This window comes from Pithys albifrons, chromosome 4, assembly GCF_047495875.1.
Source record: "Pithys albifrons albifrons isolate INPA30051 chromosome 4, PitAlb_v1, whole genome shotgun sequence".
NCBI classification, from domain to species: Eukaryota; Metazoa; Chordata; class Aves; order Passeriformes; family Thamnophilidae; genus Pithys; species Pithys albifrons.
This window is the reverse complement of record NC_092461.1, coordinates 81,384,716-81,410,492: the sequence shown is the minus strand read 5'-3', so window position 1 is coordinate 81,410,492 and position 25,777 is coordinate 81,384,716. Positions and strand designations below refer to the sequence as shown.

At 39.4% G+C, this 25,777-nt stretch overlaps 1 protein-coding gene across 1 annotated transcript; it reads right to left on the bottom strand.

The window, feature by feature from the left end:
* Nucleotides 1-321: 321 nt before the first annotated feature.
* On the bottom strand, nt 322-24,378 carry RAB12 (RAB12, member RAS oncogene family). The gene is made up of 6 exons (XM_071554798.1): nt 23,932-24,378; nt 12,252-12,312; nt 4,531-4,669; nt 3,903-3,992; nt 2,892-2,996; nt 322-2,629 (listed from the first exon to the last, which is right to left on the bottom strand). Exons 1-6 carry the CDS (start codon nt 24,173-24,175, stop codon nt 2,516-2,518), a joined length of 753 nt encoding a protein of 250 aa, XP_071410899.1. The 5' UTR covers nt 24,176-24,378; the 3' UTR covers nt 322-2,515.
* Between the last annotated feature and the right edge of the window lie 1,399 nt (nt 24,379-25,777).

Genomic DNA, 25,777 nt, shown 5'->3' with positions numbered 1-25,777 from the left:
TGGAAATGGGTCCCCCTGAAGTAGGGCTTCTAAAGAACAGCAATTTGCTAACACAGGTTAGAACAGACTTGAGAGCTCCAGCTAGTTCTCATCCTTCTTTTTTTCCATCCTGTGATCTCTCTCAGTGGTTGTGGAGACCATTCAAACAGTCCATCAGATGTCAAACGTTGGGCTGACTGCTGAACTTCCATATGAGGCAAGGGAGCAGCATGACCAACTTTTTCTTCCCACCCTTCCTTCTACATCACACAAATGTCTGCTAGATGGAGCAAGGACATAAATACAATGGTTTTGACTCATATAAAAGTTGCAGAGACAAAATCAAGAGAAAATACCCTCTTCATTGTCGAATAGATGCAAAGCAAACAGGTTTCCTGAAATTTTTATGATTTCCAATGAATAATCAAATACATTCAAGCATTCACATAAACATGTCCTTCTCAAATGCAATAGTTTTTAATTTTTGGTACAAGAGATTGAGATTCCAATCTGCCTATATACAAACAGCACAGAACTACAAAAAGGAAGTTCATCTAAGTCAAATGTCTTAATTTTTATTAAATTCAGAAACTGCAGGAAAAAAATCACAAGTTTCTAAGTACAAATGAAAACAAATCAGCTAAAATAAAATGGTTGTCAAGTTAAAACCCATTTTCCATAATTTTCCCTTCCTTGCTATTGCCCACAGTATCATCAGGACTCCTAGAAGTGCTTTAGAAATTCATTTTACCTTGCCAATAGTTTATTATGTAAAAAAGCAAACTGTTTAGGCACAAGGTGGCAGAAGACATAAGCACAAATACCAACCATGCTTTCCTGAATTTGTCAGTAGAAGTTCAGGTGTGCTTAAGACCTGCATGGCACTGTATTCAGAGCTTACTCAGTGAGATAAGGGCTCTTTTTTTTTTTTTTTAAATTTATGTAAACAGTTTGTTGTGTCTTTTTTTCTCCCATAAAACAGAGAGAAGCTGTTTAAGTCAGTGGTATGCCTTACTGTTCAGTGCCAGTGTTCTGGCCAAAAGAGTGGCAAAAGCAACAAAATATGTTCCAGCACCAGAGAATAGGAAGCAGAGAAGCTGTAGTGTGAAAAAGACTGGTTCGTACTTGTGTTGTCAGTGTAATTAATAGTCTGGCGACCACCTGCTAAGACAGTGTGATAAGCAGTCACATGCTATTGAAAGATATGAGCCGGGCTAGGTCATCAGCTGCTCTCCCCACAGAACAGTGACCAAGGTGAACAACTAATGTCTGCTGCTCTTCTCCCTACACCTAAAGGAACTGTCAAATGGAAAATTAAATCGTAACAAAATTAAAACAAGTATTGTTCCATATTCCAGATTCTACCTTTTACCCATCACTTGATACTTGCCATTCTAATAATAGGTGCAGTTCCACTGTCATTCATAAATACAAAATTTTATTTGCACTTCATTAGTTTAGAAAGACCACAATGTTTTTCAATACCACAACATTCATGACACACCAAGTTATTCAAATATGTATCTACTGATTTACCACAGCTAAACTAAACAGTGCATTTAATAAAAGATATACCAAAGATATAATTCACAAGTTCATTATCAGACAAAATCCTAACACAGTATTTGCTTGATGGGAATAATTTCCACCATTAGGAAAGAAAATAATTTTACCTTAGGTTCCCATCCCCCCAACCCTACAGATGTCCAGACAAAAATACACATATATATTCCTTAACACAGGAAAATGTATTATCTTAATTTTTTTTTAATTTGTCTAGGACAGCAGCATTGCTTTTTATACCTGCTTTTAGAGCTTGAATATATCTCAATTCTTCTACTGAAACTTAATGATTCTTGTAACTAAGTTCATGTTTATGCAGAAAATTATATATGCTATTTCAAAGTGCAATCTTAGATCTGCACCAGATGGGATGTCTTGGCACACAAAGAAAGGGTGCAGCATTAAACAAAATAAATAGAAGACTGCCAAAAATTAAACTTAGCTTTTCAATAAATCCAGTCAGCAGAGGATGCTACAGCCAAAAAATGTTTTCACTACATTAAAAGGAAACATAACGCCAATTATGGAAGCTTTGTACATAAAGACCTCTGTTTTTAAAAAATTTGTCTTTAAAATAGTTAGCAAAGCACCATATACTTTCTTCATATCAGAAGAGCTTCTGCCTGCTTGTTTATAATAACAAAGAACTATTACAACATTTATGTCAAGAATAGGTATAGATTTAATTTCTCCTCCTCCTCAACTGGATGTGTGGCAAACCCCCACCGACTGTACAGTATTTATAACACTGGGGAAATGAACAAAACATCATCGTGAGGGAGAGGGGTAATAATTAAATGTTATAGTTGAATCCTACATAGGATTGCATATTTGCATATTTACAAGTTAGTGTGTAGCTCTGACTCGAATAACAAAGTGCAACGAGAAACTGCCAAATGATTGTAGTGCAGAGTAGTACAGATACTTTCTTTAACCTCCCGCTCCCATTTTTCGCTCTGTAAGAAGTAACAAGTCAACAGCAACGGACATGTGGCCTTGGAGGAGGCAGTTCTGGTGGGATTTCTGGCTCTGGTTGCAGGGACAGGATACTGTTGGACAACTCATTTCTTATAACATCCAGTGGCATCTTAAAGAAAAGAAAAATCACCTGTAATGTAATCTGCATAGAACTCAGCACAAAGAACTCATTTCAAGAGTTCACTGACAGCCAAAACCTCAATTTAAGGATCTTTTGGAACTTATTAGTGAAATGCATGCCCACTATATATAATCCAAAACTTTCACCTGACACTCTGTACTTGCCCTCTAGGTCCTCCCAAGCATGTGCAGTCATTATTTAAACATTGACTGTTTATGTGGTCAGAGGAACTACCACTTGACTATTTTACCTTTTTCAGAATGTCATCAACAAGTTTTAGAAATATTTCATCCACATTAAAATTATCCTTGGCACTTGCTTCACAGAACCGCATCCCAGTTATTTGCTGTGCAAACTGATGGGAGAGAAAACAAAGTAACTCCATGAAGATATGCACAAACAACAACAAATAGCAAATATACCTACCCTCCTCATAAAACCATAAGAAACAGCTCAAACACACAATTTTCCCCAAATTCAAATTAGACTAACATCTAATTCAAATAATAATCCTGAATCTGCATAGTACAGCAAATATTGCAACATACAGCTAATTTTTGCTTAAAATGGGTTTATTGGGAAAGCATTCCAGACTTATATATAAAAAATTCATGCATTTAGTTGACACAGGTTGGTGCAGATTGCCAAAAAGTAAGAACTGTTCAGAAGAGTTAATCTCAACCTTATTATTCAAAATGCATAAAAGGGAATTACAGATGTAAGAATTAGCCTTGACTCTCTAACAGAAAATGCCTCACCTCCAAATGTTTGTGTATGCCCATACTGATATTGTCCTGATGAATATGGTGCTATGAGTACCAGAGTAAAACAAAAATACTCTCTTGCACTCTCTAACACTTCTGGATTTGCAAGAGAACAAAAGAAACATGAAAACAAAGGTGAGCTAAGCGACCAAGTAAAGCTGTTGCCTATCCAAAAATAGTACTGAAAGAAGGCTCCCAAAGATGTTCTGAGTAGAGTGATTCAAGTCTTCACTATGTCCCTTTTCAGAGCCCAAAAAGGAGTATTCCCAACACTATTGTGTAGTGTAAGCCTACTTACAGCTTACTCTTTCTTTCGATCACACTGCTCCAGCAGGAACACATATAAACTGCCCAGTCCATGGAAGTAAATACCATGCGAATTTTGACAGATCACCACCACTCTCAATGTGCTCCCTATGTCTAACAGTCTCAACAAGAGTAGCCATGGACTATCAGCAGCAGTGCCACAGCAGCTTTGCTTCTAGACCTGTCCTTACCTTTTCTCCCTGCTGCCGAGTAATCTCTCGATCAACTTCACAGTCCAGTTTATTTCCAACTAATAGAAGCTCTGCATCTTCTGAAGCATACTGTAATTAAAATATTTTAATTAACTAAACCTAGAAATGCAAGATTTTGTAATGCAAACACAATACAAAAAAGGGCAATTCCTCTACTAAATGAGGAACACCATTGAGACAGTTTATATGTAAACGTTCTTCCCAAAAACATTATTTAAAAAATTTTCAACTTGAATTTTTCAATTCTATCTTTAAAATATGACTTGAGAAACAGCTGTTCCAGTTTATCTAAGAACAAACATAATGACCTTATTTCACAGACAGGAAACAATCCCCCTTCCCCCCACTGCACAGGTAAATGAGTAATGTGAAAAGATTTCCACTGACACTTCTAAGTGGGACAAATCTAGTTCAAGGAAGCAGGAATGGACAACCATTTTGCAACAAAAGCACATTACTGTTAAATCCTGGCTAAAAGAATCCAGTGAAAATCAACTGGAAGTACTTTAAAAATCCTGTATCAATGCTGTAAAATGTCTGACAGATTTCTTTGAGGGAAAAAATGCTTCTTAAAAAAGCATATCAAAAGAAAATACTTAAGGCATACCTTATCAATCATTTTCATCCATTTTGGCAAATCGTCAAATGTTTCCTTCTTGGTGATATCATACACCAAAATAATTCCCTTGGCACTTCTGTAATAAGCTGAGGTAATGCTGTTGAATCTCTCCTGACCTGCTGTGTCCCTAAGAAGCAGCAGCAAACATTGGCACAAATATTTAACTACTTTGCAAAGTACAGAATAACTTTGTTTACATTTTAATAATAACACCCCCACACTCATTAGACACTCTGTATTTCCTTCTATATGTGTGAATTTCAGGGGCAAAAAATGGAGCAATACTTTCAATCATAAAAAAATTTTCATATTAGAACTATTTATCCCATAGTAACTTCATCAAGAAAGGCCACCAAATGTTTCAACATGAGTCTGAGAATGGAGCCGCCCAATGAAAATGTACCAGTAGATAAAGCTGATCTTGCGCTGTTTGGGTTTGTTGTTTGTTTTCTGGTCTCCTGTTTTGGTTTGGTTTTTAATAACCCTGGACAAATGAAAAAATAAATGTATACATTCTCATCAAACACATCCAGACACCCAACTATAAAATGAGCAATGCACTGTTCATTATGATTTGAACTTTCAGAGTCTTTTTGGTCAACCACAGCAATTCAGCCACGGTTCTAAAACTACTTTAGAAGCTACAGGCATAGAAGTGAGTGAAAAGAGTGAGCAATCACTAAGTGGCACAACATTTGAAAGTAGATACCTGGCTTTCACACTTGCATCTACTTATCTGAAGTGTTCAAATAACATTTCCATGCTCACTACCAGCACTGTACCTATTTGAGACAGGGTGCAGCATTTAAACAGCAGACTTTTCCAGCAATGATACTAATTTTTTACTGAACCATGAAAACCTGTGAACTGCTTTTAATCATATCATTAAGTCTGCTTAGGGAAGACCTTTGGCAGTTATAATAAAAAAATAGCTGGTGCATATCCCAAGTCTTAAAATGTGACTGGTATCTGAACTGCAAAGTAAGTTGCTCCAAAGTGATCAAGGATTTGCTGTTTGAGTTCAGCCCCAAAGGAAATGGATAATTTTGAAATTTCACTGTTAGAACAAGTCAAAAGATGGACCAAAATTAAGAGTGGACGGAGGAAAATGCGTGCATTTGTGCTGGGACTCGAAAATGCAATATGAACCCTCTTCAACAGTCACATTTTAGACAAAAGGAGGAGGAGGAGAATGATTTTGGGAATGAGGTTAACAATGGAGACCTGAAACACTTGTTACCAAAAAAAAATAGAAGTCATGTTCACAAAATGCCACATCGATTGTTCTGAAGATTTAATCCTTCTAAGGTCTATGCATAACAAGCAGTAGAACAAACTACCACAAATCTATCTTACCCTTTACAAAATCTTTAGGGATTTCAACAAAGCAAGTTTAAAAGTGAAGTACTTAACTTTCTCCTAGAATTGTCACAAGCGTACTTGATAGCAAAAAATATTTGATAGTGATTTCACAAAGTAAAGCAGTGTCCACTAGAAAAAGATTTGGAACTTCTGCTTCACAGCCTGTGGAAAAATACTGACTTACACTTCACTGCAAGCCAATAACATTGCAACATGGGGCTGAAGAGAACAAATTCCCATTCCATCCATTTTTATTTGCTTTTTATTCAAATCCAATACTCAGAACTGCAGGATTACAATCATACAAACCTTTGGGACCCTACAGAAGGTGAAAGCAGGATGCCTGTCTTAATAAGGTCAAGTACTAGCAGTACTGCAGATCAGTTTTAGATGGTTAATTAGTTGCTTTGTTATCACTAAAAAGGCATTTTTATTAAAGCAATACAAGTTCTGGCAGCTGAAATTACACATATAAGTATTACTCAGAGCAAGTAGCTCTACTTTATTTTCTGTTACTTCTTTGCTATGGTAAGATTTGTTTTTGTAAGTTCGTTTGGAGGTTCGCTCCATGAAAAATTTAAAATTTCTAGTATGAACCGTTGATTTTCCACATATGGATAACATTGCTCTAGTGCTTATGAACAGAATTCTCAGAATTATGACCTTGTAGAGCAGTCTCTGCCATCTGTTGCTAATCTAGCCTACTGATCAAGTGTATTAAGGATGGGATACCTTTAGTTTTCATCATTCTGAGCAGATGTAACTAGATAGCAGGCGGAAGGACATACCTCATGTAGAAGAATACATCAATTCTAGCTTTGTTCAGAATAATGGGAAAAGCTGCTTTTGCTGTTGATGTTGGGTTTTTTGTTGCCGTTGTTTGGTTGGTTGATTGGTTTGGTTTTGTTCTGGGTTTCTCCCCCCCCAGCCAGTCTTTTCCCTTTTTTCTGTGCACCTACTGGAACACAGATGTAAAGGGGGTATTTCAGAGTCACCTGTCTGTGCCTTCAGGTGACTGCTAAGGATCTTTATCAACTCCATCACATGGGGGTCACGAGGGTACCAGATCACTGGGTTCACACTTTATAAAAACAGAGGGGAAATAAACACACTGATGTTCAACTACCCTCCCTGAAGTCAGGTATCAGCACACTGGTTAAGCAGGCAAGAGAACTACATAACATTATGTAACTCTCCCACTCCACCTATCTCCAACTCCTCATTTCCCCGTGCCTGTTGAGTGGTGTTATCTTCAAGTCCACCTGGTACTACCAGCTTCTCCTCAGGCTCTTTATAGCATAGCTGAGCTGCTGCACCCTCAGGTCCTGTGCTCCCATTTGCGTAGGTCCTTCACCCAAATGCCACACAACTTGTAGTCTGGCTGGCTGGTTATTTGGGACACACCACATGCTGTGCACAGCTTAAAACACCCATGGACAGCCTGGCTGTCCACTACCTAAAATAAATGGCCAGATGGCCACTGACTGTCACCTGCCAGTCGCGGCAATGGCAGTGGATTATGGCTCAGTTTCTTTGCCCTGCTTTAAGTCATCGACTTCTCCACCCTTCACACAACCTCTATTGCTGCAACAGGCTGAAATGAAACCAGTCAACAGGTTTCTGATGGTAAGCACAATATTCCAATCCTTGTTTCCTTTGAAAAGTGGAAGAAAATAACCTGAATTTGTGATCTCTAACATTAACCTAACATTGTATTAGCCTTCAAACAGTAAGGTGAAAACAGAACTGTATCTGCAATAAGTAAGTTTAGAATACACCCCAAGCTACCTAAGTAAACTGCAGTTTAAGAAGAGTATCATGTTGATCTTTCGCATGGAAAAATCTCATCATGATCTTCTTTTTCATGAAAATGTGCAGTAAATTCTTCCAATGCTGAGAGAAAAAAATCACAACCTCCAATGCAGAGCTAACACTAAAAGCATATCCAACTACAAATTACTTCCTTTCATGTGCAGTGCTGGAGCAATAGTTGGTGATACTCTTTCATCCATGCACTACACTCCTGCAGCTGGAGTATTTTACTAAGGATAGCTATTGAGGGGTGAATCGACAGCTGGGAGAAGAGATGACCACCACTTAACCGCACTAACAGTACATAACGTCATGAACTGCACGAGTGATACTAAGTGCTTCTAGTTCTTTATTTGCTGGGGTCAGAATCAATGTAATAGCATAAGTCAGTTCAATTTAATTCAAACTCCAGAAGTTCAAATAAGACATTACTACAACTTAAACAATGACCTGGCATAACCAACCAAACAAAAAAAATTACTCTTTTTTTAAATGCTAAAAGCCCTTTTAAATTGATTTTTTTCAAGAAAAACTTCTAAAGGAAAACCACCAGTATTTCTAAATTGTAATCAGAAGCATAGGGTGAATGTCTCCTTGATCAGCTATAATCTGCAATTACAGAATCCCACTGCTTGACTGTTTTTCTGCTTCCAAAAGAGCAACCAGACATAACTCCAAAAATACAAACACACATGACACCAAACAAAAGCAAATTGGAAAAAAACCACACAAAGCCCATTTTCAAGTGTTGACATGTCACATTTATGTCAGGCTACATAAAATACAATAGTTACTTAAAACATGCTTGGAGAATTTTTCTTTTACATAAATGTTCTCTGTGTCTATTTAAACCAGTTCAAACAAACACATGGACAGACTGAAAACTGGCTCTGGTTCTGTAGTTAAATTAACTTTTTACAAGTGGTGGTGTCAAGTGGCAATAGGAGAGGAAATATTTTAAAACTTTAATAGATATTTAACACTGATTTAATACTCACATGCTTTTATGGAACCTAGAGGCAATATTTTTTAAAATGCTATAAAGTTATTTTAGAGATTAATTTTGCTTGTCAAGGTGAGCTTTTTCCTCCCATAAACCATAAATATATTGAAGATCTTTCACTATATAAATACCTTAATTTCAGAGGTACTGAACAAAAGGAACTACATTTTGCTATACTCCAGGACATGGATTTTCCAAGAAAACAGAGCTGCCATAACGTGAACTGAGAATGCACCAATTCAAAATAACCTTCAGAAGCAAACAGATGTTGCTACCTTGGGCATTACGCCTGTAGAGGTAGGGAGCCCTTTTGGCTCCAGGAGGGAATGGGGCACAGTGGCAGGGCACCACTGCTTCCAGAAAGCAGATCCTTTCAGAGGGGAGGCTGGAAGTGACTGGTGGTTGTGTCAGCTGCTTGTGTCAGTGAGCACCCAGATGACTCAGGTGAGGGCACAGACCTTACTGTCCTGCTGGGCAACTCCCGGCACACCTAAGGCTTCAAAGCATCAATGTGGGGCTCCTATTATTAGGTCCAGTATTCCAGGTTTGACAAAGTGCTGATTCACAGACACTTGGATTCACCTGGGCACTGAAGACTATCCAGTAGTTCTCGTTACTCTACCCCATGTCTTGAGCTACATGTATGCATTACTTCTCACAGGACACAGGAACTTGTTTCACCCAAGAGGCAACCCAAGGGGCACTACTACTGTTCCAGGTGGCACAGAAAACATGGACACTACTCTGTGTCCTCAGTGGTGCTCAATCATTGCATAATCTAAGAAGTAAGAGGTTGTTTCCTGATTGAAAGACTGAGAAATAGGGGAAGCAGGAAGAAATGGGTAAAGCTAGAGGCATGAGCAGATGCCTCTGTGATCCTCAGGGCACAGACCCCCATTATGAAGGGAATACAGGCAACAAGTCCTTTTGTATATATATTCACAGCAGCAGGTGTGAAAGCTGCTTTTAAAAGGATGTCTTGCACACCTAATTGATCAAAATATTCAACACATTACTACTTTAATATATCTTTTGATAAACTCCAGTGGTAGAGCTCTATGTAAAACACTCTGCTGACAGAGTGGTCAGTGTTGAGTGACTAAAAAAAAAAGAAGCAAACCTTGATGCTTCAAAACATGACTTCAGTCATTTTAAGAAAGCAAATAAGCATAAACTTCTGAAATTATCTGTTCACTGAATAAAACATTTTTTTGTAGTAAAGTCACTGCAATCATTATATGTAAGACTACCACCAGCAAGCATGAGGCAACAGAAATTCTGTCACTGTGTAGGTATGAAAGGAGATTGACTTATGATCAGCCATGCACTTGAAGTCTGCATTTCTAACTTCCAAGTGTTTGACTTGGTAAATTGCTTTTCTCTTCAATCTATATCAACTGAAGGTACAATAAGAAGCTGAGGGAGCTGGGGTGGTTTAGCCTGGAGAAAAGGAGGCTGCCGGGAGACCTTATCCCTCTCTACAACTATCTGAAAAGAGGGTGTAACCAGGTGAGGGTCGGTCTCGTCTCCCAAGAAACAAGTGACAGGATAAAAGAAAATAGCCTCAATTTGCACCAGGGAAGGTTTAGATTGGATATTAGGAAAAAAATCTCTTCACCAAAGAGCTGTCTGGCACTGAACAGGCTGCCCAGAGCAGTGGCTGAGTCACTTTTAGAGACATGTAGACATGACACTGAGGGACACGTTTAGTGGTGGACTCAGCAACGCTGGGTTAACACTTGGGACTCATTAATATTAAGGGTCTTTTCCAACCTAAATGATTCTGTGATTGTGTGTTAATAAGAGTTTACAAACAGGCTCAATAAAATACACAACAGAATTTAGGATACATTAGCAAAAGGAGTGCTTATCTAATTGCTTTTCTGAAAAACTGGAAATATGCCAAGACACTTTTAAAGATTGAGTATGTGAATAACATTTTAACAATCACTGTTGGAGATGAAGTGACACTCAGGAGCAGGATGTGTTTGTGGATTTTATCATATTTTAAAATATTATCTCTTTATATTTTGTTTTGTCATTTTAGCAGAGCTCCACACAGGATTAAGTATCACAATTTAGCAATCTATCAACTTTTAGTTTTAAAAGTTTCCTATATCCTACTAGCATATTCTCAATATGTGGAAAATAATGGTTTAAACATCTCTTTTCCAACAAAACTTATCTCCTATAATGTGTATATTCAACAGGAGAATTTTTTTGTGTAAGCTTACCACATTTCATAGCAAGCATTCATATTAGGCATACAGCACATCTCCACATCAGAATTTTTTACCTCTGTCAGCTCCAGCAGACCCTGGCTAACAATTGCTGGCTCAACTGCCAGTCTTGTGGTCATAGGTTTCCAAACAGGGACAGATGAATGAAGACATGCCACTAACATTCAAGTGTTAGGTGACTGATGAGACCAAAGATGAGGCTGCGGTTAACTCAGAGGGAAGCAAGACAGACACATGGTGTGACAGACAGAGTTGATGGTGACCTGCCAAGAGGAGTTAGTAAGCTGAATTCACTGCATCCATGTAGTTAAGAATGAAAAACCACCAGAATATCCCAAAACCCCAAGAATAATTAGAGCTTTCCCCCCCTCTATGGATTGTTAGCAGCTTCAACAGTTTAACTACAATGCCAATTATTCATCACACACTGTTAATAAACCAAGGCTAAGCTTCTACATAGTAGTATGTAAGATTAATGTATAGAACATAGCTGGTTTATTCTCTTGTAATAATGTTTATGTATTGTACTTCTCTGCAAATGAAAGGAGCTGTTAAGCTCAAAAAATTCTAAACAAAAAAGAACTATTAATCACTAACATGGAAAACCACTACCAGAAAACATGCAGCCTACTCCAGAAAGGCAGAGTTTAGCTCAGACACTGAGCTTTCTGTAGTAGGACATTGGTACCAGTTAAGGTAAGTGTTATTTGCACAGGATCATTTTATTTCCCCACACTGTTTAGAGTGGATAAAATTTACGTCAGTGTTGAATGCCCTTAACTTTGGAGTAATTTAAAACAGCATCAAAGAAACAGCACCACTTATACCAAGTATTAGAAAAATCATTTAGAAAATATTTCACAGATTTTATAATTGCTGATACAATGAAGGTCAGTTTTAATCGGTACAGAAAGATAAACAAAACAAAGTGTACTTTCTCTAGTGTCTATTTAACACAGTCACATTTTGTTGTTTGTAGAACTCCTATTTCTTGTGTAGGTGAAGTCACTCTTCTAGGAAAAGGGGCTTGAGTCCTCTGTGATGCATTGGTATTTCCACAATTACATTCATGCCCTACTTCTAACTCTACCTCTCCTCCTCCTCCTTTACTCTCACAAAAATCTAAAAGCTATTTGGTTTTGCTTAAGTCTTGTGGGAATGGAGGAGAGGAGTAACAGGTTAAGAGCTAAACCAGCTTATAACAGTTAATAGTAGTATTAGACAAGCATATTAATTCATGCTAGAACATAAAAATTAAAACATACTGCTGGTTGCATGTTTGTTTTACTTACCAGATTTGTAATCTAATTTTCTTTCCTCTTAGCTCTACTGTTTTGATTTTAAAATCAACACCTATAAATAAAATACAGTAAACAGAAAAGGAGGAATAAGAAGCAAAAGTAATGAGGGTGTAATTATTAATTTTTGATACTTTTTTAAATATATATCAACTTGTAACAGTCTGAACAAGCAGAAGGGTTTGCACCACTGTGGGTCAACTCAAGAACATCATGGGGATTTGACAACCACTATACAGCCTGTGAGCCACCCAATTCGGCAGCATCACAACATAAACCTTCCACTTTGTGCAAAATGTCCAGCAGCACATAAACCCAACATAACAGTACAACAACAGGCACAGTATGTTTGTTTCTCCCCTGTTCACCTTGACTGTCAAGGACAAGCCTGCTCTGCTTCTAAATGGCAGAGATGCCCTGGAGGCAGGGACCAAAACCAATCCCTCCACATCAGTTTTGCTGTTTGTGAAGCAGGAACAATGTATGTCTGCCTTCCAGAACTGATGCTTAGCATCTGTAAAGTGCTGTAGTGAAGTGTTGGAACTGTGGTTGGTTTATGAAGAAGTTTGTCAGCAACGTCATTCTTAATCCTGCAAATATTTATTAGCAAACTTCTTAAAGAGGGTATTTGACTATTAAAATTTATTTTATACCTGTGTGGTACTTTTATTCATCATCTCAAAATTCCAATCACATTCTGAATGCATGCTAAAAATCAAAGATAGAACCATGAAGACTTTGCTATACAGAAATATTTAACTTCTATTAAAAAAAAAGCTGGCTATCAACAGATAAGACATACTATGGTCAAACAAAAGATTGACACCTTGACTACAGGAATATTTCACAGAATAAATGTCCTAGAATATAATGGATTTGTAGATTATGATCCTGTTCATTTTAGTATACATTTGCATGAAGATTTTTGCTTCAGTTCTTCCTTGTAAACACCACCATCCCTCCTAACAGTGCTAAATCAAAAAGGGAGAAAGGCATGAGACCACGGTTCAGAGCAGTACACTTAAAACTCACACAGAACTGCAGAAGCACGGTGTGTTGGAAACACTTTCGATATTTCACATACAATTGTATACTAAGAATAGGAATGAAACTGAAGAGCAAAAATTATCTTTATTTTCTTTAACATAAACTACACATTTTCTCAATGTCTGCCCTTGATAAAAGCTGAGTGTCCCTGCTGATATTGTTAAGAGTTGAGACTGAATTGTAACTTTGGCAGAAAGGTCTGTCCTTGGCCCTTATTCCCATATTTTTAGTTTGCAAAGCAGGTGGACACTGTTTAGCCACATCAAATAAATGGAAGAAGCACTGACCTTCATTCTTCTAAACAAAAATCCCTTCAAACAGCTTGCAACTAGTTACACACTACATAGTGATCAAGGTACAGAACACCACCAGGCCATAGTCCTCCTTCTCCATGTCCTTAATAGTGTCTAGCACATTTATCCACCAATTCCTGGAGTGCTACTCAGGACATATGTGATGCTTATACTTCACTTACCAATATGTATCTCATTCAAACCCTTGGAGACAAAGCCTTAATCTGATTTGTACTATTCAGTCTAAAATTTTAATAGCAATTTTCAAGTACTCATTTGCAAATTGAGGAAAAAATGAGAAATACTAAAACTTCAGAGCACTTATTAATCCTAACTTCAAGAAATGTTTTTCTATGCTTCCGAAAAACGACCATCTATGTTAATGTAAAAACAGAAGAGAAGTGATCCAGCTATGTTCTACTATCCACAGTGTGTGAAATAGGAACTCTTATCAGTACTGCTTTTCTATTAATGAGTTTTTTTTAAAGAAACATAGAACCATTTCAACTGTTATAAGATTTTCTCTCTATAAAAGCATTTAAACTATAAAACACATCTCCCTTAATGGTCACAGTTTTGTCTACAAGAAGACAGCAACTTTACTTGCCATGGAGATAATCAGTATTAACTGAAATTGCTTCACACTTCTGTCGTCCTCAAGGATGTTTGAATATAACTGCCCACACATCTCAGTCCCAGCTGCCCATCCTGCCATTCTGTCATCCGCAACATACTAAATAATTCATCTGAGAGTAAAAAAAAAATCTTGCCTTTCTCTCCCACAGAAATAGAAATAAAGAACCCATGATGCTCATACAGGTGGGTATACTTGTCTCAGGCTGACAATTATACTTGTAGAGGGGCTTGATCTGAGCACTGAGACTACAATTCTGCTGTGTAAAGAAAACGTCCTATTGTCACACACACAAAAACAAGTCGAAATCATCTCTAATTGCAAAATGAGTATTAAAGTCTGTCACAGAGATTTCATGTAAGTTTCAATAATTAGAAAACCAAAATATTTTTATTTTTACAGAAGTGGTTTATACACTGCTGTCTTACACAAACAAAGAAACTAAAAGCTTTTGTTGCGATTTTTAAAAAGAAAAATAAATAAGGAACTATAGAGAGAAAGTTGTAATAATGTACATTTTCAACCTGGGACTTCCTGGGACTAGCAGGCATGATATATAAATAAAATGAAGTAGAAAAAATCCTATAAATGAAAGAGATGATTTCAAAATAAATGTCCACAGCATTATTATTTCAAAGGCAGATCTTCCTATTAATCAGCTTAAAGTCACACCACAAAACATTTTCCTATTGTTGAATTTTGCAAGGTAAAATGCACACAAGTTACAGTTTTGGAAGAGCAGATTCTTCTACAGAACTGTTTGAATCATTTAACACTCAAGTCAGACAGAGTGTTGAACTCTGCAAAGGTTGCTCAACTGCTTTATATAATTAGTAATGCTCTGCAAGCATCAACACAAATGAAAAGCTTTATGTCTGCCAATACTGAAGGAAAAAAAATCTGGCAGCTTTCCTTTTGCACACGAAGAAACAAATTCCTAAGCCTGTCAGATTTCATTAGCATGTTCCACTGTAGACTGCCAAAGCCAGTGCTTCGAGTTTACATATAAATTAGTAATTCAATTAAAACAACAACACAATAATTTGTTTTCCACTTCAATTTCAAACACTGCATTGAGTTAAGAAAAAGTTCAATGAAAGAAACCTCTTAGCTTGACTTATGTTAATGAAAATACCTAAATGAAAAGTTTTGCTATCCATACAATTACTCCATCATGGTTTTATATATAGTTCAATAAACACAGGAATCAACAGTTACTGTGGAAAACTGCATTAAATCTGAACAACACACTTAATAAAAAGAAAGTATTTTAAAAAGCTCTCTTTAGCTGCTCCAACACCAGCAAACTATCACTGGTTTGCATGCTACCTAGTTTGCATTTTAAAGGCCTGATGGCTACTTTTTTGTCAATGAAAAACCAAACATACACATGCCAGTGAAGCCAACAAGTGCATGTGGTTCTGATCATACTAAAGTGTGCCCTTTGCCAGGGCACAGCACTGCAAGGGGAACCAAAGGGCTTATCACCATCTCCCCTCCCATTAAAAGCCAGCCCCCTCTATGTATCAGGCTTGCACAGACCACAGGCAATCAATGCATTCAGTTTTTAAAAACTATAACAGGCCAGGAATAAATCTGAATCACCACCTCTCTTCGTATGAGTTAAAGGTGGGCGTGTTTTAGATGGCATATTTTGATCCTCATTTTTGGCTGGAGAGGCCTTTTTGGAAAGTTCAAATATCCTATAAGAACTAATGAAAAGAGCATAAAAATGCAAATCTCAGCCTCTGGTTTGGGTTTCTGATCTTGTATCTATTTAAATGCTTGACAATACACTGATTCAGCCTGTCCTACAGCTTAAAACTAGAAACGAGCTGCTGCCCTCTCTCCACAGGGTGATGTATGTTAAGTAAGTCCTTACATGCAGCAGTACCCAAGTGGTGTGTGTAACATAAGATTATTAGTTCAGGATTTTCAAAATTTTATATAATGCACATTGTTCAAACTACATGAATGTCAAGTGAAAAATACACTTTGCGCCAACAAGAACATCTATTACAATGTGCTCAACTGAAACCATGCAGGGAAATTAAAGGACCAGTAGAATGGAAGGGTTTTTTAAACACACAGCCAAACAACCTGTCTGCACCCCTTTCAAAACTAAACAGCCCTAAAAGAGAACAGACACTCAAAATAGAAGCACACTAATGTAGTTCTAGATAAGGGCAGGTCACTGAGGATGACGTATCTTGTCACTGAACCAAACTTGAGGCTGTTCCAAACTTGAGACTGAAATCCTGTGAAAACAAAGCCTAGCCCAGAACAAATTGTAATACATTAATTTCTCACTCCAAACAGGAACTGAAACTTATCTACTAAAATACAAACTAAAATACACACAACTGGGTCTATCCATTCTCTTTAAAGCTAAAAAAATATTTAGAAAATACTATCAATACTTAGAAATAAAAAGTAAAGACATTTCTTACTATGCATGTTATACTTACATTTCAGTATTCTATTTTATTTCTTAAGGAAAAAATAAAAAGTGGAAATTGTTTTGCTTAATGTACACAGAGTGACCTTTCAATGGCCAAGATTTCCTGGTTAACAAAGTTAATGGAGGAACTGGGAAAACAGATGCAAATAGAGCACAAAAACCCCCCTCCAACTAAAATCAATTCCAATGGACTAAATTTTCAGAGGCCTATTAGTGATTTGCATCAAAGCAATTCAATCAGTGAAAAATAATAATCAGACCACATTTAAAGAAACACAATCAGTTTAAAAATTCAGAGGTTATGTACTAATTAATCATTGAAATGGACATATGAATTGAAGACTATGACAGTTTATTTAATGTGGACATCTAACAATATTATGCAAACAAATTTTCTGACACTAGAGCTGATGACTGAGGTCACTTGATTTTCAAGGTAACAACCATCTTTACTAGTCCTGATCTGTAACTCAAACAATACTGCCAAAGTCAATGCAAAGATGCTCAGTAGCTTTGATACTGATTTCTATCATCTTGGAAGGAGGGGAAGCAAGCAACAACAAAAAGTTCATAGGGAGGACAGGAAAAGGTTACAGAAACCGTTCCCAAAAACCCTGAACAATTTTGTCTTATTTTAATTGAAGCCTTAGGACAAGCAGTTAAATTTTAAAACATACTAAAGAAGAAATACCTCTTTCAAACTGCACACTATAAACGTGAAGATTTTAAAAAGAGCATTAAGTGTTACATCAGATATAAGCCCATTTGGGCATTATTTCAGAGGCAGGTAAAATACGTTGTCCATAGAGCTTCAAGCATGTAATTCTAGAATGATTACCATGCAGACATTTGAGACCACTTGCCTAAAATAAGTGTACCCATGTCTCAACTGGCAACTGTACCACAGACTAGAAAGAAACAGATAGCAATCTTTTTTTCTGTTGGTATAATATACAAGCAGTGAGTAAATGCTGAAGGTGTTAAGTGATTTTTTTTAATGTCCAATATACAGCTTCTAAACATCTCAGATGCTTGGTAGTTCTTAATTCAATGAGAATGGAGGAAATTTTAATTTCTTTACACTCGTGGACAGTAAAATTATGAAGCCTTTCACAAAATGTTGGCTTTTGACACTATTTATGGTACTAAGTTCAAAGCATGTACCAAAATGCTGACAAACAGAATGAGGTGGAAAAGAAAACTGGAAAGAATAAGGCTTTCTGTGCCTTCGTGAACAAGACTTATCTTCAAATTTCTGATTACAGAATAGGAAAGCATACTGAGCTACTGGTCTACAACTACCTGACCTGAAAGGAAAACTGAATTTGAGGAAAAAGTATTTTCATGAGCAGCACTATTCGAATTTTTTAAAGGTGGAATCTATTTTAAAATCAGACTGAATTTATCATTTTGTTTTGGGTATCAAGTCTCCCACTCCTTGGGATATCAGAAGTAGTAAGTTGTAAAAGTGTTGCTACACAATTTCCAGAAGAAAGTTCCTGAGAACCATATGGCCCTATTTTCTTTGCTACTGACACGCTCAGCTGTTCATAGCAGAGACTGAGTTTGACAGCTGCATTCCACTCTCCTCACAAACTAAACTGCCCATTCCACACCATTCAAGAGGCCTCTTCATCTTGCCTGTTGTTCTACTTGCGCAGTGTCATAGATGTACTGACTGGGAAACCACACGGTACTGACGGTGCTGGGCTGACATAACCCAGTACCCAACCCCGTCTATCAGCTGAAGTTAACATCTAGTCCACAAATGAAGAAAACAAAGTCAGCTTCAAACCTACTCTTCTTTGCAACCTCTTTAATTATTAAAAACCCCATACCTCCCCAAAACTTTATTTCTAAACCAACCCTAAAAAAGTCTATTATCTACCTATATTTTCCTATTTGAAATTATAGTTTATTTCACTTACAAAGATCCAAATGATTATACATAGAAAACAAACACTGACTACACCAAATGCTGTAAAATACACTTATTTGACACATGCAAGGCAAACAATGACTTGCCAGGTGCTTTCACTTGCTGGAGTCTGTGTAGTGTCCATCACAAGGGACTCTGCTCCTCAAGGTAAAAGGCAGCTCCCAGGGTACACAGGCTTCTGGCCTAAGTTGCATTTCCCAAGACAAACAAGGAGGTTCATACATGCTGCCCAACTATCTGAAGGTTTTGTGTAAGACCAAACTGTTTTCTGTAAGAGTTTCCAGCCTCTTGGTCTCCTCTGTTTATAGTTTGGCAAGAAACTACAGCACAACCTTAATTAGGTATTTATTTGGTTATATACAGTATTCTGCACTAGTCAAAAAGGCAACACAAAAAATCAGCCGTACTAACACCCTGGATTTGCAAAAGTAAGAATGGGCAATAAGAATGGTCAGTTCTCAAAGAAATACTTATCCCTGACCAGAACCTTCTTCCTTTATTTGAAGAACAGCAAAAATTTCTCATGCTAAGTATAGAGCTGATTTTGGGCTAAATAAAGGACATCTTACTGTTACCTTGTCATGACGTGGTAAAGCAAGAGACATCTCTTTCCCCTCTCCCCAACCAAAATAGACTTTCAGTGCCATCTTACAGAAGGGAGGAAAAAATACTTCTAAAGAAAAATCAAAATCAATTAAAACTTGTCAGAGAGCCCACAGGCACACACAAGTGTACCAAAGAGAGAAAAGTTCTAGTTGACGCAGCATGGTTTTCCAACAATTTCATAAATTGTTCTTCATGTAAGATTACATCAAATTACTAAACTTGGTTTTAATTATAATTTTAGTTATAATTTTCTGAAAAAATATTTCAAATGGTTAAGTAAGCCATGTACTGTGTTCCCAGTGCCTGTGACAATAAATATTGGCTAGGTAACTAAAAAAACTGAAGAGCAACTTAAAGGGCAGTTCTGAAAAACAACAAATAGATACTTTTAAAAAGAATAAGCTGGTATTTTTAAGAGAATTTAATTATGTTTTTTGACAAGCTTATGGGAATGAAACTTAACATTTATGTTGTTAGACCACATTTTTTAAGTATAAAAAGAGAATGAAGAAAGGTTAGAATTGTGACAGTAACCCCAACATATAAGAGTATATACGTATGTATTTGTATGTCATATGTATGTATATATATTAAAATCAGAAGCTGCCTTAATTAAAATTACTCTGATAAAAGACAAAGTTTTCACTATTGCAATTGTTTATTTGATGGACATGGGGAATTTTGTATGAACACGGGTATTTTAAAAATAACTGATATGGAAAATACTGCTTGGAAGGAAAGGCTATGATAGACCTCTGTAAATCTGACGAGTTCCCAACTTCCACATCATTTCACATGAAGGCGAAACAAGGTCAAAGGGCGTTTCTGTGAAGTCAAAGGAGTCTTGCACCACCGTGCCTTTACATGCCACTGATCTGGACCCTTCAGGCTACAATTAGTCCAGGACAGATCACAGGTTACTACATTCCCATCTCCATCCACAACAAACCTTCTTACTAAACTCCACCCATGATTTTGCTTGTAAACCAGGACAGAAGGAAGCTCCTACAAACAGCTGCTGAAAGAGTCAGCAACGCATGGGGAACAGAGAGTGCACTGGCAACGCTTCTTTGCTGGGATGCTTTTAGACCTGGTGGAAAAGAGGTGAAAGATTAAGCCCAGGTCTCAAGAAACTTTACATACTGAGCCAGCAAGTGAAAGAAAAGCTGACGAGCTCAACTTGATCTGAGGGACCAGGAGAATCAGCATCTTGAGATGTGAGGCAGTGCAGGGCCTCAGGTTTGGGAGAGCAGGAACCTCAGGTCCAGAGAATAAACCCCTGAGAGAAGTATAACGCCTGTGGCAGAATCAGACGGACAGGAAACACTGCTGAGTACAGGAATTCTGTAGATCTGCCATGGAAGAAAAACAGCAGAGAGACTGGGAATGAACTAAGATTTGGTGGATTAGGTAAGACACACAACAATGTGACTGAGCAGTAGTTGGACAGAGAACAGAGGCCATTAAATATTAAAAAAGGGACTCTGATGAAAAAGAGGGTGAGATAGTATCATTTAAAAATTGTTTTATAAATTATAACATCACCACTATGGAGATCTGAATTATGATTATATCTTTTAGGATAAGAACTACGTGGGGTAGGGTAAAGCAGGGAGGGTGTGGAACAAGCAGAAGTAAATCATTTTTCTTTGCCCCAATCCTTGAATCTTCTTATATATGGGGCAATGAATATTTTACCACTACCCTTTTTCATGCCATCTTTGGCATGTATGTGCTCAATTGTCAAGTGTGAAAAGCCTCCAAAGTGAGTTTTGGATGCTGCTACTGTGTCAATAATGCAGGTGTGCATGGGTTCAGGCAATGCATAATAAATTGAGATCAAACTTTATTTTAAAAGAAAAAGTCTAGTTTTACGTTTGTTGACAAAACTGATACAATGCCAATATTAACCTTGCACAAGCATTACTCAACTATAGAAAAGCAATTACTACTCTGATTTTAACACCGGAATGGAGAAAATAATTTCAGATTTTGCAAAAATCAGTAAATATTTCAGCATTTTGAGTATTCTCAGTGCTATGTAAATAGCAGATTAAGGAGACACAATAGTCTATGCAACTAATTTAATGTTCAAAACAAATACATCAAAAGAATTTTAGATCAACAGCGCATTGTGTGCTGTTATGAGTAATGTGCTGAAATCTGACAAGCTATTTTTGAACACTTTCAAAGAACTTCAGTATCTGAGATGAAACTGAAGACATGTTGATGTGTTTTCATTACAGAATTTACCAATCTGGCAATGTAGTCTTCTTCAATTAGCATTAAAATACTGTATCTTTCTTAATTGAATCCCTACCTCCCTTTTTCAGCAGAAACACTCCACTTTTCAGTGACACAGCACTATCACCTTGGGGACAGGAGACAGAAAGTTTTTGGGCAATTGCAATTCTTACACTGTTAAGAGAAGACTTCTGAGTAGCCTGTGTGCTTTCACCCAAAAGTTTAAGGTATTAAGTGTTGTTCTGTTTGTCCTATATGTCCACAGGTTTAGTAAAAAAGCATGAAAGTCAGGCTGAGATCATTAATGTCAAGGTAAGGAAGTAAATATGTATTCTAGCATTTCATTTTAAATACAGCTTTGCTAATATAAAGTAGATTCAAGAAACTGCAAGTGTGTATTTAGTTACAGTCTTTCCAAATTTAATCTCAAGGTATATTCACTTTGCACAACTTCCTCTGAAGCTAGATCAGTCACAGCATTTTCACTGATGTTTCAAAACACATTCTCCACTTTCAGTTCTTGAAAACCACTGCAGTTAAGCGGTGACAAAGGAAGAGCTTTATTGATTTCAACTGTGTACCAAAGGTCAAACTAAGGTTGTTTTGGAGTCCAGGTTATTTTCAATCTACATTAAATGTACATAGCAGAGGTTACTTTTTCTTACTTTATAGTGCAAAAAAGCAGGGTGCAAGCTGACTGTGAAAAGTTTTTCTATTCAGCAAAGGATCTAGGGGAATCTCAACAGCTCTCAAGTTTAGTCAGAGGACCTTGAAAGAATGCCACTACTGTCAAGTCCTTCAACATGTATTTTGGCATGAGTTGATTTCCCTCTGCTGCTTTATGTTGGCACACTTTGTACACCAAACATTACATAACCTTCTGTCTAGCAGCATATCACCACTTATTTCCTGTTTCTTCTCCAAAATAAGGACGTTTCTCTGCTTCAATCACTGTTTTAGTTATCTAGGAAATCAGTTTTGCTCACAAGGCACCAGTCTGGAAGTCTGGACCGGGGTCTAGCGCAACTTCCCAAGATTCAGAGCAGGAAACTAACCCTAATTACAGAAAGCAGCAGCCCAGACTTGAAGGAACCCTTAATGCAGTTAAACCCAAAGATGCAGGAGAGCTCAAATCAATGTTTAGACCCGGATAATTTATAAAGAAAACATCCCACTATTAGTTCTACTTCAGCTGTACCATAAATTTAAATAAATCTGCCCATCTACAGAAATCATCAGCATTTCTTCATTACAACACATCCCTGGAGGATTAATGCCTCTGATATGCTATCACTGTCTAACTTCTAGAAGGTTAAGTTACCAACTTCAAACCAAAGAATTTAACAGTGATAATCTGCACTACCAGATTTGGATTCCTAGAGGACTTAGGAAAGAATTAAAGAACCAATAAAATACACATTAAAACAAAAGTATAAGTAACTGTACGATTTTGTCACAGAAAATGGTTTTGGGTAGTAATAACTCAGATTCTAAAACGCAATGCAATCACTTTTCATCAGATGTTTCCTCACATTCCAAACTACAATTAAGCTAAACATACATACTTTCTAGTGACACAGACTTTTAACAACCACCTTGCTGTAACATTCAAAGAGTTCAACTCCAAGGACAGGGCTCTAATAACAATGAAGACTAACTAGCTTGTTTTCCTCCCTTTACGTATTTGTGTATTAAAAGACAGCAGACATTAAATTACCTCCAAGACCAGCAGATGACTACAGCATGAATAAGCACACTACAGAACTAGGAGGTTCTCTTGAGTTAGTTGTGTGAGGAGCCAAACATGCAGTTTGCTCAAGAGGTACTACTCTTCAGAAAATAAAACTTCCTCAGGCCTAACATCACAGAAGGGTTCCTGATGAAGGCGTAACAGGTCATCTGAAGTTAATCTGACTGCGGCCTGGAAGGGTAGCTGAATACACTGGCAAGAGAACACTCAATACACACTGTACCTTTTCAACTCCGGAAATACTTCTGTCTCCTTACACACAACAATCTAAGGCTCTAAGCACAAAAACCTGCTTTACCAACCACCCCTGATTTTTTTCCGTCCAACTCTATGCCATTAGTAAGGCTGAAACTGGATGCCCTGCACTCTCTCGGAACGTGCAACGATAACTAGGACACCCACGATTTTCCCAAGAAGAGCGGTGAGGGTTCGGCACCAAGGACCCACGGCGCCATCAGCCCCCTGAGCTTCCCACGGTCGAGGGACCCCCGGGGACACCCAGCGCCGCTTCCCCGGGAGGGAAAGGGGACGGGGAAAGGCCTGGGAGGGGAATGCCCAGGGAAGGGGGCCCACACTTGCGGGAAGCCGGGAGAGGAGCGGGGGAAGCGCCGCGTTGCCACGGCTGGCTCTGCGAGCGCCGGGGGTAGGGCAGCCCCCTCCCCCGGGACGGGACGGGACGGGGCGGGACGCGCTCCCTTACCCACGGTGGATTTGCAGGCCTCGCAGAAGGTGTCGTCGGTGAACCGCTCCATGAGGCTGGTCTTGCCTACTCCCCGCGACCCGATGATGATCACCTGCAGCTTGAAGTCTGCCGGGCGCGGCGGCTGCTTCCTGCGGCGGGACTGCCCCCCGGAGAGCGCCGGCGACCCCGCGGCCGAGCCTGCGCCGAGGTCCAGCCCGCCGCCCCCCGCCCTGCGCTGCGGCAGCCCCGAGCCCGGCTCCATCAGCCCCGCATGCGGCGGCGCCGCGCTCCCTCCCCGCCCTGCCCGCCGCCGGCGCCGACACTGCGAGGCAGGGGGAGGAGGGGGCAGCGAGAACGAGACGCGGCCGCCGCCCGGCCCTGCCCGAGGGGAACGGGAACAGCCACAGGAACGGGAACTGCGCCGCCGCCGCTGCCGCCGGGAGCGGCGCGCCCCAGCCTGCCCGCGCAGCGCCCTCTGCCGCGCCGGAGCCGCAGACCCCGCGCCGCAGTGCCGGGGGCGGGAGCGCCCGCCCGCACCGCCTCGGTCACCCCCGTGCCAGCCCCGCCCTGCCTCGCACGGTCCCGCCCCGCCCCGTGCCAGCCCCGCCCCGCCCCGCACGGTCTCGCCCTGGCCGGCATCGCCCCGCCCCGCCCGGCCGGCCCCGCCCCGCCCCGTGCTAGCCCCGCCCCGCCCCGCAGGGTCCCTCACTGCCTCGCCCCGCCTCGCCCCGCCCCACCCCGGCCGGCCCCGCCCCGAGGGGCCCCGGCGCAGAGGATGCGAGCGGGGGTGGGGGTTTGGAGCACTTCTCCTGGCTGGAAACGTTCAGAGGCTTGGGCAGAAGGAGATGACTGAGAGGGGACCTCGTCAATGTGTATAAATATCTAAAGGCGGGGTGCCAAGAAGGTGGAGCCGGGCTGTTCTTTGTGGTGCCATCAACAGGACAAGAGGCAATGGGTGAAACTTCCGCACAGGAAGTTCCACTTGAATATAAGGAAAAAGTCCTTTACTGGGTGTGTGAGTGAACACTGGAACAGATTGCCCAGAGAGCTTGTGGAGTTTCCCTCACTGGAGATACTCAGGAACTGCCTGGACACAACCCTGGACAATGCTCCTTGGGACTGCCCTGCTTGAGCAGGGAGGTTGGACCAGATGACCCACTGTGGTGCCTTCCAGCATGACCCATTCTGTGATTCCGTGATTCTGTATGGCCTAAATGTACCTTTAGGTAGCCAGGCAGACCCCAGCGCTGGGCGCTCGGAGCCCCTGTATGTGTCAGCAAACACAGGCCTGGGGTCTGCCAGGGGTGGATTTCATTGTCAAATCCAAACCTGGTACCTGCTAGCTCGTGGGTATGGACCTTTTCATAACAACTGCCAGTACCAGATCAGTTGTTCACAAACTCTAAGCAAGAACATGTGGCTTTAGAGGAACTAGTGTAATAAATCATGTGAATGAAAATGATTAGCATGAGTGTTGCTCATTGTAAATTTTGAGGAAATTTCTAACTCTCCAAGCACTGAGGGCCAAGAGTTCAAAGAATACAGATTTTTCAGCAAAAGCCAGCAGCAAAGAGTGTAGAATCACAGAACTATAGAACAACCTGAGTTGAAAGGGACCTTAAAGATCATCCAGTTCCAATCTCCCTGCAATGGGTAGGGAAACCTTTCACTAGATGGGGTTGCTCAGAGCTCCATCCATCCTGGTATAAACACTTCCAGGGATCCACTGCTTCTCTTGTAGAGGTTGGAAGTATTCATGGTTTTAACTGAGACTGACAGGTAGATACATCATCCTTCTGAACACCAAAAGAAAGCTAGTGGAGATGTGAGAAAATTTGGTCCCATTTTTTAGATTCTCACTAAC

What these genes read in the sequence shown, in the direction of transcription:
- RAB12 (XM_071554798.1), bottom strand. Translation starts at nt 24,175, where the DNA reads ATGGAGCCGGGCTCGGGGCTGCCGCAGCGCAGGGCGGGGGGCGGCGGG. An exon ending in GGATGAAAATGATTGATAAG is followed by an intron (nt 3,993 to 4,530) that starts GTATGCCTTAAG and finishes TTTTAATTACAG; the next exon opens with TATGCTTCAGAAGATGCAGA. An exon ending in TTGATGACATTCTGAAAAAG is followed by an intron (nt 2,630 to 2,891) that starts GTAAAATAGTCA and finishes CTTTTCTTTAAG; the next exon opens with ATGCCACTGGATGTTATAAG.